At 37.8% G+C, this 18,080-nt stretch overlaps 1 protein-coding gene across 1 annotated transcript in view; it reads left to right on the forward strand.

The window, feature by feature from the left end:
* The window catches only part of LOC108242145 (dystrophin), a 303,884-nt gene that overhangs the window by 136,577 nt on the left and 149,227 nt on the right, over positions 1 to 18,080 (forward strand). The window contains exon 2 of the mRNA XM_017426798.3: positions 13,317 to 13,378. Within this exon, the coding sequence (XP_017282287.1) occupies positions 13,317 to 13,378 (62 nt within the window). The remainder of the gene's footprint in view (positions 1 to 13,316; positions 13,379 to 18,080) is intronic.

An 18,080-nucleotide genomic window follows, 5' to 3' on the forward strand; every position in this document is an offset into this window, starting at 1 on the left:
AAGGGTAAACACCTGAAGAACTATTGCTGAGGATCACTTTACAAGATTACAGAAAGTTTGCCTCCTTGGAAGCACAATTTAAAGAAATGTTTCAAGAATTGAGCTAAATACTGGGCTCTGGCTTGCAAAAATATTCAACCCCCTTAGCAATAGCTCTAATTTTTTGCTGTACAACCTGGAATTTAAATAAATTTTAAATTTTACGAGACACAGGAACATATTTGTTTGTTCTTATTGTTAAAGAAAAAAATCCATAAAGGTCTCTGAAATAACTTGAAAAAAGTAGTCATATTTAAATTGCAAAAAAACAACAAATGACTGAAAGTGACCTTGACAAAAAGTATGGTTCCCATAGCTTCATATTTTATTGCATAACCCTTTGAGGCAACCAAGTGTTTTCTGTAGCTCCTTCTAAGACTTCTGCACTCCTCATGAACAAACTGCTCCAGCTGTGTCAGATTTGAAGGGTTCCTTCTCCAGATGTTTCAGTTCCTTCCACAGATGTTCAACAGGATTTTGATCAAGGGTCAGAGGCCACTTCAGAGTGGTCTAATGTTTGATTCTGAGCCATTCTTCAGCCACCTAGCGGGCCTAGGTACTTTTAGAAAGTTTGGTACCGTTAGTTTTAGCATTGTCATGTTTTGGCTTATTTAGCCTTCCTGTACATTAAGTTTAGTTTATCTTAGCTCATACTTTAGATACTGTTAGATTGTTAGATTCCTAATTGTTGTTAAGTTCAGCTTTAACTTTATCATGATTTTATTTAGATTATTTTAGCTACTATTTTGACTGTCTCAGCTCATGCTTAGATATGTCTGGTTTCGTGATTTTATTTAGATTATCTGATATTTCATTTAGATTATACATGATTTTTATTTATTATACATGATTGATTTGTTTTTCTTTTTTGTGTTTCATTATTGATTTGCTGTATTGGATTCTGTTTTTATTTCTGTTGCAAAGCACTTTGGATCGCCTTGTTGCTGAAAAGTGCTATATAAATAAATCTCACTTCACTTCACATTCTTGTTTTCTTAGCTATTCATTTTACCTTTTGGAGGACCCATGAAATGAGACTGAGAACAAGCTTTTTGACTCTGAGCATCTCATCCTTCACCATCCTTTTTGTCAAGACCAGTTTTAATAATTTTTTCTGTTAAACCAACATTCAGAAGCAGTGACTGATTTTTAGTGTACATTTTTTTCTTTTAGAAAAAAGAAAAATTATTACTGTTGTCAGTTTCAAGTTGTTTCAGTTACCATAGAGTACCAATGAGTACAAACAAATTTATCTTTGTCTGTAATTTAAGTTATAGACCCAGACAAAATACACCTGGTTAAGGAAGTTTTATGGGTGAAAACACATTTTAAAAGCATTTCTGATCATATAAAAAGCAGTGGAAGGAAATGCTGTGGACAGATGAGACTAAAATTGAACATTTTGATCATCAAGGACAGCACTACGTTTAGTCACTTCACATCATCATGTTGAGAAATATCATACCAATAGTGAAGCATGGTCATGGCAGCAGCATGCTTTGAGCAGGGGCTGATAAACTGTCAAAGTTGAGCAAAAGATGAATGCTGCAATATATTTAGAAATTCTTGAGGGAAATCTGTTGGAGTCTTTCAGAAATTTGAGACTGGGATGGAGGTTCACCTTCCAGCAGCACACTGAGATCATCCCCTCTTTGCCCAATTTCCTTTTAAATTCCAGGTTTTAAGGCAACAAAACAGAGAAAATACCATTGAGTTGAATGCTTTTGCAACCCACTGTAGCATCAACTTATTTTAAATGCTACCTCAGGGGATCCCATTGTACTGTACCAGTTCATAAAAACTTTCTAAAGAAACGAACGGATGGATTTTTTCTTTTTTACAACATATTACTTTGTAACATTGAGAACTAGCTGTAAATATGTGAGGAAATGAAACCTGTATATTTTTGGAAGAAATTCCACACACAGAGCTAAGGTAGAGTTGAAAGAGAATATGAATTGCTTGTTTATCTGAGCTCTCACATTTCCTCTGTTTTTTCTCATTTTATTTTCTTGATTGTGGCAAGTTTTGTTCAGAATACCCATCCAGGTGGTGTCCCAATTACTGAGCATCCTTCAGTCAGTTGGAGTCCTACATGAGGACTTGTCCTCTTTGCAAAGGGTGCCTAGTTTTTTGGGTTTTTTGGAGATAGTAAGTTTACTTAGCTTGTCAGAAGTTTGTAAAATGACATTTATCCCTTTTCCATGCAACAAGAAATCAAAAATCTGTGAAAATGCACAGTTTCAGAAGTGGGAACTAAAAAGGCAAACAGAGCTGAGATGAGTCAGCTAATTTCCTGACAGATATCCAAGAATATTTTGGTTGATCACAAACACAAATCAAAACATTTATATTTAAGCCACAAGATATTGTATTTAACAGTTGGTTAATATTTTATCCTGTTGTTTGGGAGACTTTTTCATCTCAAACAGGAAATGAAGTTGATCTGAACCAAAGAACTGGTATGAATGGATGAATTACACCCAGAAAATGCTAGGACAGTTTCTGGGTGTCAATCGTCATTGCTGTCATTTCTGTTTTTGTCCCTTCATTTGTTATTTTGTCTTTGCTCCTCCTGTTTGCTTCTGACTTCTGTTTCCTGTTTTTGTTCCAGCAGTAGCTTTTTTTCCCCTGCTATTACTCCACTTGATTTTTTTTCAGTCTGTCTTCTTCCATCACATCTCAAAAGAAGATGCAGCTACTTATCTTGAAGTCTCATTTAATGAGATGTATGTGACTGTGTGCTTTTGATGAGTTATTCCCTTGTCGATGTGGTGTGGTGTTGTTTTTGTTGTGCCATCTGGATATTTTCTAGTAAATTTCTGTACCATACTGTGACCAGTAATCTTTCTTTGAACCAAAGCTCATTTCTTTGAGGTGAAATGTTTTTTAGGGGGTCCTGGTTAGAGTTAGACATAAACTAATAACGGTTTGGGTATTAGAAAATGAATGGTATTCAAATTGAGGTCCTCAACATACAGGAAAAAGAAAATTTGCCCTTTTTCTTTTCTGGGGTTTATATCTCAGAAATAATACAATAGATCTGGTCTTTACCAGGTTCTAAAACTATTAAAATACAACCTCAAGTGACAGATTGAACCAAAAAAGAGATGTTTGGCCCTGTTGCACACAATTACAATTCTTTCCATAATGCATAGTGCCATACTATCTGTAAAGCATGGTGGTGTAAGGCTCATGGTTTAGGCTCCTTGCAGTTATTGAGTCAACCATGAACTCCGAAGTAGACCAAAGGATTCTAGAGTCAAATGTGAGACCATCTGTCTGACAGCTGAAGCTTGGACCATACTTGGTCATGATGCAACAGAACGATGATCCCAAACACAACAACTGGTGAAAAAGAAAAGAATCACAGTTCTGCAGTGGTCCAGTCAAAGTTCAGACCTCAGTCTGACTGAAATTCTGTAGAGAGCTGAACAGGAACAAATGTCATAAAATCTCAATGAACTGAAGCAACATTGGAAAGAAGAATGTGAACAAATTCCTGATGAACTGCTTCAGAAAACCGCTACTCAAATGTATTGATGCTACATGTGGTTCTACAAGCTTAGTTTGCATAAACAGATTTCCCATATAGTTTTTGTTTAACACTTTTAAAACCCGGGGTCACTGGTGACACCGCGACACGTGTATTTGAAATTACCATATGTAGATTTTTGCAATCTCAGAAATGTTCAATCTGCACTTTTCAAGAAAATTCAATTCCTTTTTTGTCCTTTCATCTTCTTATAACACAGTTTTAGGTATTTAATTCCATAAGAATGGTAAATACTTGACAGATTTTGAAAGTTCTACTTTTCCTGTAAATTTACACGAAGGGTATTTTTTGACACAATTATTGACAAAAATAGACAAGAAAGACCAGGTGTTTCATTAAATATATATATCATTATGGTGCTAAAAGGGTTAATCATATGACATAGCAGAGTGCATTGTGTATTTTTGTACACTTAAGGTTAGATTTGAATCATTTTAGAACCTGGTAAAGACCTGATCATTTTATGTCGTCATACATAAAACTCTAGAGCTGAAAGAGGGTGGACTTTCTTTTCTTCATCACTGTAGCTTGCAAAGTTTTGTTTTTTCTTTTGCGAACCAAAACCTTAACAGAACCTCCTTTCGTTTATATATTTTATATGTGTGGGACACTAACTGTGGTTCAATAGATGTTTGACTGTTTAGACTTTACATTTAGAATTCTGTAGGGTTTCCGGTAAGGGTTTAGGGTCAAGCTTTCAGTTGTGATGGTAAGAGCAAGGGGCTGGGAAGTGCATTCTGTCCATACAATGTCCTTACAAAGACATTTTGACAAACATGTGGTTGTGTGAGAAGAAGTTGGAGATTTCATTGACAAAACAAATAGACTATTGATTGTGCTTCTTTCCCACTCAGTCTCTGGTTGCTTCTGGCCATCCTGGCTAATTCCCACTTTCTCAACTTTTTGGACAGCACACATGTAAATGCCAATTTATACACATAGGACTCTGACCTTTTATGGTGAAAGGCAGACATACATTTACTGACACTTGGCCATGACATTGTACAGGAACAGAATTGTTTTCTTCTCATTAAGCCATTTGCCTAGGGCAAGGGCTCTAAAGTGAGCTCCCAACAGAAAGTTCAAAATATTTCAAAATTCAATCAACAATTAATTAACTGCAGTGGCACTCTCAACTTGTACTTCTGCTGTATAGGCAATAAAACATCTTTGTGTTCCTAATAGCTTCTGCATAGTTTTTGAATGTGCTACACCACTGGGACCTTGCTGATTGTTGAATTTTGGGTCAGTTACCAAATCTTACTCATCAGTCTACAGCAGTGGTTTCCACAGTTTATGTTTCCCAACTCACAAACAGTCCAAGTGCCAAAGACATGATACCCCAACACTAGCTGAAACATTTCTTATAAGCCTGTTAAACAAGAGCATAAAGACAAATCCGTCTGCCTCAACAATCATTGGACCATTTTAATCCTTATCTGTCAGTTATAAGTACTATTTTTATTTTTTGTATCAGTGATGGCAAAAATATACTAAAAGCAATCATTTTTAAATGTAACATCATTTTTAGACCCCCCCCCCTATCTGTGTTTTTTTAACCCAAAGTGAGGTAACAACCCCAGTTTTGGAAAACAATGCTCAACAGTTTTATCATCGAGTTTGATTGATCACAAAATTATCTATTACTGTAAACACTTTTTTCGGTGGCATGCGGGCAATAATGGCTTTGCCGTTGTGTGTGTGTGTACTCATTTGCCTGTCATATTCACAAAACAGCTCATGAAACAGCAGTCTGATTGGGACTGCATTTTGAAAATGCAGTACCTATTGCTCTACACCCAATAAGGAGGACTCTTTATTTATTATTCTTCCTTTACCCTCAATGCAGCTCGCATGGGACGATGTGCCCACACAAAAGTTATATCAAAATGACCGGCGCGATCTGTTAATGCAGGCCATTACTGGTCTTGACATTTCGAGTTCATATGCCGACATAAATTGCAAAAAACCATGCATTCTGGACGCCAAAAAATGCTGAGCTGAAGGCTCACACTCTGAGTGACGTCACCTAGAGTGATAGAGTGAAGCCCTCACAACAAAACAATTTCTGTTTGGAAACTAACTCGTCGTGCACCCGCATACTTCGCCATACATACATACATAATATATCAAAACGTAGGTATTTTTGTCGTCTTTCAAGCCATGTCAATGTTATTTTTTTAAGATTTAAAGTTTATTTGCAGCGACCCTCAGAAGTCAGTCTGACCGCTCGAAAAGTTCGTCTTCGTGAAGAAACGCTTTTTATAAGCATAGATTTGGGTCAAATGCACCTACATTTCATATCAAAACGTTCGTATTTTTCTCCTCTTTCTGGTAGTACCAATGTTTTCCCTGTAAAGCTTATAGTTCAGGCGTTACGCGGCGCAGAATGGTACATCACCTTGCCAAAATTGAGTTGCTTCCGCTATGAAGCCTCATAAAGAAACCCTCATAAAATGCTAAGTCACTATCCTACAGACACGAAACACATATCAAAACGAAGGTCTTTCTCAGATCTTCCTAAAAATGTCCGTGTTTTCCCTGTTTATTTGCAACGAGCCGACGAATGCTACGTGATCGTGGCGAAATGAGGTTACTTTAGGCTTGTGTCTTTGGAACCAAATGCTCATAAAACGCAGAAAATTTATCCTACAGACACCACACACCTATCAAAACGAAGGTCTTTCTCTACTCTTATAGAAAATGTTTGTGTTGTCCCTGTACGGCTTATAGTTTATTCACAACGACCCGCAGAATATACGTGATCACACCAACAGATCACTCATTTCCGCGTTCTCTCTTTGCAAACAGCGCTCATAAAACGATAACACTTTATCCTACAGACACGAAAGACATATCAAAACGAAGGCCTTTCCTTCCTCAACACAATATCTGGGTTTCCCAGTACGAGTTATTTTTTTTGTCACATGCAGCCCCTAAAGTTAAGTATCACGATCAACACATAACATAGAACACCATGTCCCATAATTCTTAGCAACTCACAGTGTTCCGCATCCACTGCTCCGACAAACAGCTCAAATTCCAGGTATGTCCACTAGTGTTATCCTCACCACTGATAAAATGTCCTTCAGCCAACAAAACAGACTTTTAGCATTCACCACAGGAAAAAAACTAGCTTCATTTCAACGTTAAAAAAAATATGCTTCTTCTTCTCCTTCGATTTAATCGTCGTTGGGGTGCATTACCGCCACCTACTGGAATGGAGTGCTGATCAGAATGCTGGCATTAAAAGCAAAAAAACCCGTTCAGTTCATGTGAACATTTAAGGACAGCCACTTTATTTGTTTCAATCTTCAAACACTAATGACAACAATAACACGGGCAGATCCCAACTTTCAAAAACTAATTAAAAGAACTTACCCTATACAAAAGAAATTCATGTAAATTTCAACAGCTGAAATGGCTTCAGGGATAAGTATCTGCCCTGAATCGAGAAGGTTGGTGGTTCAATCCCTAACTGTTTCCTGCCACCAAAAGTTTTCTTTTATTTGTTTTCTAACAAAAACCCAATCTTTATTTGTTTAGATCTTCAAACACTAATAAAAACAATAACACAAAAAAACCACAAACTTTTTTAGTTTAAATCTTCAGAACCTGATTAAAAACATCTCACCCTAAACAAAATAAATTTCAACACACACTACGAAGCAGTTTAGCAGAAGGTTAGTGACTTCATTTACAGGGTGGTGGACATTTGCAGGTTGAGGCAAGTCAGTCATCAGGGGAGTCACTTTCTACATTGCTTGGAGGCAGACAGGCAGCAGCACAGCTCTGGTCAGTGGCTCTCCTTCTGGTTCTCCAGGCAGTCAGAAGAAGATCGTCCGGGTCAACTTGACATGATGGTACACACAGTACAACAAACAGGTCACTAAAGCTCAGGCAAGACTCAACCACTCAACTCTGTCATTTCTCACTACATACAGCTGAAACTTGGTGTCGCAGTAGCTGACAACGACCCCATCACATACTGAATACTGAAACACAACAACAAAATGTCCGCCAAACCCAACAAGGTCAACATTTTCATGTAAACTTGTGCATGCTCTAACTTCGCACCCGTGTGACGTACGAAGGTGAAACTTCACAACTGGACTACCAATAGGTCTACGGATTGCCCTTTCACATCAAAGTCACAAGGTCAGAGGTCAACCTCACAAAACCCCTAAGCTCCAGGTCAGAAACTCTGCACAATAGGACGTTCAAACTTCATGGCTGTACTCCTTGTGTGTCCACCATCAGCATTTCATAACTCCTGTCTACAACGGATCAGCTTTTACAGCGACAGTCAGTCGGGACGAACATGCACACATGCAGTCCCGTTTAAGTTTCTTCAGAAACTTTCTAGTTAACTTTTGGAGTGTACCTAATTTAAGATGGTCAATACAGTTATCTGATCTCAGCTAATACAAAAATGGCTATAACTTAGTCAGTTTTACTGTTGAGCTAAACACTGGTGTGGTAGTAGGTGAGAGTCATCCTCGAAACACATACCAGCAGCACAAATTGAAATAAAACATTGTGCTGTGCATTATGGGTTAATGTTTCTACTTTGTGCTCATCTGTCCAAAGGACATTGTTTCAGAGTTTTTATGGTTTATTCAGACCTAAGTCATGCTGCCATTTCCTTTTTAGAAAGAAAAGCTTCCTCCTGCAAACCTTCCAAACAAGCAATTGGTCTTTTTCTCGTTGTCCTGTCATGACCGTTACCCTTTAACCTGCTAACTGAGACCTGAGATAGAGCTCTTGGGTGTGCCTTAAAACGCATCCACAGGTGTGCCTCCAATTAACTCAGATGTTGTCAACTAACCAATTAAAAGCTTCCAAAGCCATGACATCATTACCTGGGCTTTTGAAAATAGTTTAAAAGCATAGCAATCTTAGTCTATGTAAACTTGTGACATTGAAGAAAATAATAGAAAATTCTCAAAAAGATTCTCCCTCTCATTATTCGAGCATTTAGCAAATAGAAATAATTTGGGGAGTTCTAATTGACCTAAAACAGAAAAGGTTTAGTCTGATTTAATGTCAGATAGTGAGAAAAAAAATGATTGTCTGTGAATTTTAGATGGTGTATGTAAACATCTACTTTCCATTGTATGTGAACAAGCCAAACAACATAAGCTTTTGTGACAGTGACACACCTATATGCACTATTTATATACTTGAAACATACTGTATTTAGATAGATTGTTGCATTTGTTTTATGTCTTCATTACAGCTAAGCAGCATCATCTCACAATGGATATGCATTTTTTTTCTGTTAAAGTCTGTATATTAAAATGTTGGTGTGTGTGTGTGTGTGTCTGTGTCTGTGTGGACTTTTACTACAGTGCACTTGTTCTCAACATGCAACCTTTTAATTAAAGGAGAAGGTTCATTACCAGCTCCATTAGTCAGTGCTTGGTCGGCACACAATTGCACTTGCAGAAAAACATGCTGAAGGAGTCCTGTTAGCTGAGCTTGCATAATATTTAACCTGATGTTCTGCTTCAGGATGAGACTGTAATTCATTATATGTTCAAACAGGAAGTAAGCCCATTTCCATCCAAATGCATGAGGTCTTATTCTAAGTCATAGTGCTGTCGTTCCCATCCAGGTGCTACCATTTCAAGTGATGCTGACCTACTGATCACTTGGTCACAAACACTCAGAATTTAGTGAGACTGCAAAAGACAATTTGAATATTTTCTTTCGATTTTCCTATAATTTTGAGTCACCAACTAGTCTTCCAACTGTCACAGCTCAGTGAGAAGATCTTTACGTCCAACTGAAATGCTGTAATTCTTGTCCACTGCTAATAAAGGTGGGTGATCATTGTTTAATACTTTACCATTAACTATTAGAGTCTCATGACTATTAGAGACTCATTTTAATCAAACTTTCATAAAGTAATCATTGGAGACACGGCAACAGCTGATTACTTTCTGTAACCAACTCATTTCAAGATGGCTGCCACAGGTATTCAACCTTAGCAAATAGAAAAATTATCACATAGATAATTTTACAGGTATTAGCCTAAAATTTGTTCTGGCAGTAGCTGAGAGTCATTTTTAACACATACTTCAAGCACCAACAGATGGACATGATCTTTGTTTAAAACTTTAGAAATAATTGTTGGAGTTTACCTTGTCTGTCTGTTAGCAAAATATCTCTTGAACCACTTGCTAGACATTAATGAAACTCTCTGTAAATAGTCACTAGATATACATCCACAATGGCTTACCTTTTTGGAATCAACCTAATTCAAGATGGCCACTACAATTAACTGAAATGAACAAACACTGAAATGGATACACAGGGTTTCCCCCAGAAAAGAGGCTAAGCCCAGTGGTAGGTGGTAGCCCGACTGTGAATTAGTAAAAAAAGAAATATTAAAGTTGGCAGGAAAGTTGAAAATATGGCTATTTATTATGTGATATTGTTAGATATTTGTGTCAAATATTTTCACAAATACAGCTTTACAAAAAGGCACTTTTGAAAACTTTTTTTTAAACAAAAATACAATTAAAATAACTACAAATTGTCAGCACCTAATTTGAATCCTAATTTAAGTCACATTTACAAATAAATTAAACTAACATAAATAGAAAAGTGCAAACAAGGCACCAACACACATTTCACGTATAGGCCAATGAAAAACAACAGAGAACTCTGAAAAACAGATAGTTGTTGTACTGTACTGTGCTTTTTGTGGCACAGGCTGCATTTTGGATCACTACATGTAACAACAAAACAAATCATATCTAATGCTGAATTTAATAGCATCAATTTACTGGTAAACAAGGATAATATTTTCACAAAGCACAAAATATGCTTACCATATTCGGTCTTGTAAAGCCACCCGCTGAATTTTAGCTCAACTAATCATTTTTGGTTAAACCCACTCGTTCGATGTTTATTGTTGTGGCTCTAGCGACGTGCTAACTCCAGCAGTAGCTGAAGATGGCTCAGCCTCAGGGCTCATTAGTCCCGCAAGGCTCCGTGAACAGCGCGGACCTGAGCACGTGGTGGAGGCGTTTATACTTGGCGCTTCTGTCTATGCAGTATTTTCCGAAAAGACAGGGGGCAGCACGCTACGTACACAGTGGAAATGCGGTAAAAAAAAAAGAGCAGATGGTTGTCACATCAAATATGGCTGCACGTCTTCAGGAGGAAGAACTGTTGTGTTTCTGGCTGTGATACAGAGAGAATGTTTAAACTTCAAGTATTCAGTTTGACTTTCATTGATTTATTTACTTATTTGCTTTAGTTGTGATTTGTTCATAATAGGACTAATATTTCTTCCCTCTATGGTCTATAAACACTCCTTTTTATCGGCTGCAGCAGTAATCTCCTTCCATGAGTTTTGAACTGATCAACGTGTAAAGTTATACTTTTGGGGTTGTGGGTGGAAAAAAATGTGTATAAAAAATGACGTATTTTACAATAAACAAGCGGAACTTAGCCTGGCGGTGGGGTAGGGAAAGCCTGGCCGCGCCCCACACTGGGGGAAACCTCAGTTTATAGATATTGAGGTAAAATTGGGTATGGTAGTAGCTGAGAGTCATCTCCATCACATACTTTAACTGCCAACAAACATGATATAGAGTTCTTTAAGAATACTGGTTTCATTTTTGAAAGATACAGGTCATGTTCCTGAAATTGATATTTTTCCCCAGAAACATCAGCAGACTTGTTAATTTTCTTTTATTCAGCTGGGTATATGATGTTGGTTTTAGTTTACAGTTTTATGTACTGGAGAAGTTGGCATCAAAATGGTTCTTATTTTTTGCCTTGTTCTTTTAGATCTTGAGGAAACTAGAAAAATAAGCTGTTTTGGATTATTTGTTTTTGTCAGTAAACCATTAGACAGTTTTCTTACAAATTTTGTTGTGGATATCTTTGAAGTTTATGGGTTAGGCTTCTGGTTCTATGGACCCATGTCAGGACCCATGATAACAGGGCTTTACAAACTCTAGTTTGTCCTGTGATTCTGACAACCAGTCAGTGAAGACCTGTAAGTGGTGCTCTGATTGATATAATGAGGATGCAATTAGCCCTGAGCAAGATTAGAAGAGCCTCTTATCATGCTAAGCACCACTTCTGTTTTTTTTCTATGCATATGGGGGTGCTATAATGTATAATGCTGAGTCACAGTTCAGAGTAGTTAGACTTAAATCCATTTGTTAAAGAGAGATAATTAACTCTCTGTGTGGGTATTTCAATATATGTCCTTTTTATGTTGACTTTAATCTTGTAGGTGTCGGCTCTTAGTAGCCAGGACATGGTAATCCTAAAGCCTGTGTCTCAGTGGTGGATCTAGGCGTGGCATGAGGTTCCAGCAGATAGGCAAAATTTATTGTTGCAAAAAACACTTATTTTTGGACTTAAATTTATGTATTCAAGTTTTTTGTCTACTACTTTGAATTATACAACTTATATGAAACAACACTTAAATGGATAGTCTGGTCTACTTTGAAGTGATGTTTTGTCCAATAGTTGTGAATAGTTCATATCTTATCAGCTGTAAGAGCACAAAGAGCACAGAGTTTGGAGAAAAGGGCAAAAGTATTCGTCCAGGCAGGCTAATGGCTAGCTAGTGAAATAGATACACTTTAACTGTCACCTGTCACCTGCCGCTCCAGGTGTGGTGCATGGTAACTTTCCAGTAGCCACTGATGATTGGGAACTCTTGAAACCAACTTTGCTAGTGAAATTTCCATGTCAGTTGGCAGGTAAAACTATTTTGAAATTCTATGGGGATGTGTAAATTTTAAATTGGGGAATAAGGATAGAGACTGAAGTTCTGTGAAGATGCCCTTGACATTCAGCATTGTACAAGATGTAAAAAATATACTGTATAGTACCTAGCCCACAAAGGGTGGCAGCTGGGGTTGCAAGATTTTTTTCTTCAGAGGCAGCTGCCACGTGTGCCACCTACTGCAGCCATGACTGTTGTATTGCTGCAACTGTTTGTGACTAGATACAAAGCTGTGAGAAAATGTGCAAATTTTCACTTCCCACTGAATCTGTGCTTACTACATGATTGCATATGTATGGAATTATGAAGTAATTGGAACATTCACAGGACATTTCTGCAAAGTGTCTCAATTCTGTCTCAGTTTGATCAAGATTTATTCTCCTTATTGTTTCCAATCAGTCACAATTTGGTTTCATTAGTTGCCAAACTCTCCCAAAGTTGTCTCACATTTCTCATATGTTCTGACTCATTGAAACTAAATTGAGATGTGTTTAAGGTGGGTTACAGACAGCTGCAATGATTATTTTGAAGCAAAAGTTTTGAAATTTCAGTGACATTAGGCACAGCAACTCAGGCGAGGAAATTGAAAACCCTGCCGCAAACATTCCAAGACATTTTGGAAACTTTCTTGTGAATATAGTAAATGTAATTTGCCCAGTTCTTTAAAAGTCCTAAGTTTCTTTCTTGTTTTTGAAGACAATTTGCTTCTGAGGGGCTTTTTGACCTTAAACAAAACGTGAAAAATGTAAAGTTTTAGCTGAATCGACATGCATGTGGTTAGGGTTTTTGTTTGTCTGGTTCAGAGGACATATGTAAAATGGACAAGTTTCTCAGTTCTCAGTTGCCTTAAAAAAAATCTTCAGACTGTCTTGAAACTTTCTCCTTTTTGACTTGACCTGATTGAAACGCACAGACATCTTTATTTTACAGCCCCTTCTCCTGTTTGTGTTTCCCCTGCAGATGAAAGAGAAGATGTTCAGAAGAAGACTTTCACAAAATGGGTAAACTTACAGTTGGCCAAGGTAAAACACGTTCCTGCTTACTTCACCCTCTGACTGTACTTAGTGCTGTGTTGGTGTGGATTCTTAGACATATAGGACATAGTAAATCCTAAAAGTTGAAAAATAAAGCCACAGAACTTCTGATCTGTAGTAAAAGATGTTTTGTTTTCTGGTCGAGGAACTTTTTCAAATCAAAACTGGAGAGTGTGGAGTTCCAAGCTTTAAACTGCATGATAAGCTTCGTTTTTGCAGCCAAACTAGCATACAGATTAACCTCCCTCTCCTCCCTCCTGAGGGTCATCAGGGTCTTTGTTGGTCTGACTCACAATAGAGATGTTTGGATCACATGCATGAATTCACTAATTCACACCTTCATGCAGAACAACTATTTCATTATTAGAAGAGATTGTTGAAAAGCTCAAAAACCACAGCTGTTGTTTTTGTCTGAGCAGCTGTCAAATACTCATTATGTTGATTGCCAAGGATAACGAAGAAAACCAATTAATTTACTTAATTTCCTTCATTTACTGATTTGCTTTACTAATGTTGTTTTCTTTTCTGTAATACAAGAATGTTTATTGTATTCTAACTACTGTCTGTTAAACTCTATAACCTATTGTTTTTATTGTAAATGTAATAATTATTTTAATATTTATAATTCTGGTTAGAGTTAGAGCACAGAGAGAAACCTCCTTGGTTTGTCTGAGAATCATTTTGATTCTCATTAGAACCAAAGTCATCCAGTTGTGTGTACATCCATGGATACATTATAAACCAAAATGTGATTTAAAATTCTACCAGTGCTTGAAAGGGTGTAGTTAGAGTTTTGGTTCATTATGTCAGATTTTCTCCATCATTTCATCATTGAGTATCTGTCTTCCTGATGGTCTGTTTTATTTATTCCCTCCTACTACTTTCAAAAGAAAATGAAGAAGAGCGAAGGATTTGTTGTTTTTAATGCCAAAAGCATCTTCCTCCCCTTTCATCTTTTCTGCCAAGCTGTTTTCTTTGCTCTCAGAGCGACACACAATTATTGAGGCATTTCCTTCTTTGGCTGCTGCAACATACAACAAAGGTTGATCCCACCACGTGCTTTTTTTTTCTTGAAAGCCAAGTCAGTGTTACTGGGATAGAGAAAAACCACAAGACATCTGACATATGTGAAACCCATGTTTTACACGTTTTTGGTGAATTTGGAGTAAAAAAAAAAATACATGAAATTGTATGCGTAAAATAAGTGAAATGTTTTGCATGTTTCTCATGTGATTTTGAAACAAGAACATAAACGTCACATGTGGAAAAGAACATTTTCACCTAAGAAAAATGGTAGATAAAATTTGAGTTATGTGAAATACAGTTTTTGTCAGGACGTGGGGAAAGCGTGGCGAACCCAATACGCAGACTCATGATTAAAGGAACTGAATTTATTTAAACAAAACTAGAAAACAAAAGGCTGATGTGGTAGCAAAACAAACTATAACAAAAATCCAAAAATGGCAAGGCAAGGTAGAACCATGGACAAAACAACAACAATGAACTGGTGGAAAAGCGGAGAAGCAGACCGGGTTTTAAAGCACGCCCCTCGAGCCCCCCCTGCCGATGCTTGTGTGTATTTCTGGGAGTGGGTTTTTTGCATGATGTTTTAAAGACATGATCATTTGTGTCTGGCAAAACTTTTTATATACAACTGTATATATTTGGGCAGACAGACTTAAACACAGATAATGTAATACTTAAAATGTGAATGTGTGGTTGGGGGAGGAGGGCGGGTTCACGCTATGTTGTCCCACATTGACATTCCCAAATGTTGGCAAGTATGCACCACCAGTAGGCAAGGCAGCTGAAGTGTCTTGCCCAAGGACACAACAGCTGAAAGAGCGGGAGTTTGAACTGGCAACCCTCCAGTTACAGGACGAACCCCTCAACCCCCTCAAATGTAAAAAAAAAAAACCTGAAAATTTATTTAAGGTTTAAAAAAATTAATTAATCATGTAGAACTCTAACCTGATAAGTTTGCTTATAATAATTATATAAAAACCATTATTCACTTTTGATATGCTTACAGGCTTTCCCCCAGTGTATTATAAAGCCTGGTGGGTCGCCAGGCTTTACTGCCCTTGCCGCCAGGCTAAGCTCCACTTGTTTATTGTAAAATAAAGTCATTTTTCATACACTTTTTTTTCCACCCGCACCCCCAAGATCTACCTGAAAGGTAGATTTATACTTGACGCGTTGATCATTGCGGGAGGGTGTGCGCACAAACAGTGACGCAATCGCGCTGTCCCCGTCCCTGCGCAAAGACCCCACTTGGTGTCGCGTTGCGTAGTCGTGCACCTCCGAAATTTTGTAACTTTGTGCGGACCATCCGCACCGCACTCCATTCAAAATGGATGATTTTGGTGCTCTAGCAGAGCTGGTTCGCCTGTATCAGCATTTATATGATCCCTCTGAGAGATCACAAAGATAATCAAACAGTTCAAAACTCATGGAAGGAGATTACTGCTACAGCCGATAAAAAGGAGTGTTTATAGACCACAGAGGGAAGAAATATTAGTCCTATGATGGGCGAATAAAAACTAAAGCATATAAGCAAATAGATCAGTGTTTCTCAAAATATTTTGGGCCAGCGCCGCCCTATCCATTATCCAGACGTCTTACCCCCCCCCTTTTTTTTTTTGCCTGTTTACGTGAATAAATCTTTTTTATTCATTTACTTTAAACATATTATACCTGATCTTGGGTATGTCCCATCAGAACATCTCTGTGGGCCATTCTCCACCATTCTCAATGAGTCCCCCAGTTCCTGTGGTGAAGGCCATTCAGATGAATCTTCTGAGTAAGGTCTTGCCCCAACCCTCTCCTCTGCACTTCTCTGTTCCTCTCCCTCATCATCTTCACCTCTCTTGTCCACATTCTCCTCTGTGGTGATTGACTTGCTATGTCTTCCTGCACTATTTTCCCCAAAATGATACAGTGGTGGTCAGCAGAAATTCAAACCGTCCAGGGCATCTAGTTTTTTGTGGCCTCACTAGTGGAATTATCCCTACCTGATGTCATCTCTGGTCTCCTCTACAGCAGCTGGCATTACCGACCTCATATCTGTCTCCTTCATTCCTTCTCTGTGTTCTTCTTTAAGTCATATGGTGAAACAAGTATTATTTAATAGCTTTAAATAAATTACACATCTTGCCATTTCACTTTTTCAATATAAATAATATTTCTAAATTAATCACTTGGTATTAAGTGGTTGTTTCTACACTTCCAGCTAATGTTCAACCAACCTGTCTCCTTCCTTTCTGCCCTGATTCTTTCTCTCCATCCTCACAGCTGAATGACTAGAACTTTGTGTTCAGGAGGTTTTTAAAAATACAGCAGTCAAACCACATATAAAAAAACTTGAAATCTTAATTTTAAATGATATCCTTGTTGGATATCATTTAGTGATTGGACACTTCCTCTGATCAGACTTATCAGATTCATCACAAGAGCTCTGTAGTATTATATCATCAGACATTTAAACTCCCAACCTTTGTAATGTATCTACTTTATGATTCACCATTGTGTTCAAGTGTTCAACAAATGATTACTGTCTGAAAAACAAAAGAACACAAACAAGTTCTTTTATTTTTCCTGTCATGATGTGTTCTATTGTAAATACTGATCAGTAAACAGTTGTAACCTGAACATTTCCAGGCCTCCTCTTGATGCTCAGACAGAACTTACCTGCTGTCTTTCAACCACTTTGAAAAGCTTTTTTTCATCCCTACATCTTTATCCTTATGCCTCTTCATTTTTCTGCCCCTTCATCTTTAGCTCTCTGTCATCAGATGACAACATGATTCAAATGAAAGCAATCGCGCTCCCGCGCGTGCTTGAGGGGAGCGTGACAGGAGGGGAGGTGAAGGAGCGGAGGGGCACCTGATCAGTGACGTGTCTCTGTTATCTATGATATCATTTATACATGCACGCAGACAGCTGGTAAATACAGAAAATGCAGACTGGATTATTTTCCTGTCATTGCTTTGGTGCTCCCTCTAACATGCCCCTATGTACCACATATACTGCATACCCACTTTTGCGCCACTGTGGACACAGAGTCTCCTCTCTGCTGTGAGATTGACAGCTGTCAGTGCTTGGGGAAGTGGGCGGGGCTTACGGCACGCTGAGGACAGGAACTGCAGAATGATTGATGCTTTCTCACATGTAGTCTCCAAAGACTCCAATAACACAGAAAAAATTCAGTAGATTTGTTGCTAGTCACTTTAAAAATATCGTCAGACGGATCTGAAAACTCGCTAAATATAGCAACAAAGTCGCTAAGTTGGCCCCTATTGCGCTCCAGCTCGTGCGGAAAACATTGCGCTACACATTGGTTTCTCTTTAAAAAAAGGGCATGTGTATTTTTTTAGTGTGAGAAATACAAAAAGTGGCGCATGAGTGTGTGCGCTCCACGAAATGGGTGTGTCTCTCGGTCAATGCATGAAACTTGAGAGCCCTGCTTTTATTCATAGACTAATTGTGTGAATGCTTTTAAGCATTCACACCATTGTTTTCCTGTTTCTCTTTAATTGTGTGAATGCTTTTAAGCATTCACACCATTGTTTTCCTGTTTCTCTTTATTGTGTGAATGCTTTTAAGCATTCACACCATTGTTTTCCTGTTTCTCTTTATTGTGTGAATGCTTTAAAGCATTCACACCATTGTTTTCCTGTTTCTCTTTATT

Source organism: Kryptolebias marmoratus, linkage group LG23 (genome assembly GCF_001649575.2).
Source record: "Kryptolebias marmoratus isolate JLee-2015 linkage group LG23, ASM164957v2, whole genome shotgun sequence".
In the NCBI taxonomy this organism is placed as follows: domain Eukaryota; kingdom Metazoa; phylum Chordata; class Actinopteri; order Cyprinodontiformes; family Rivulidae; genus Kryptolebias; species Kryptolebias marmoratus.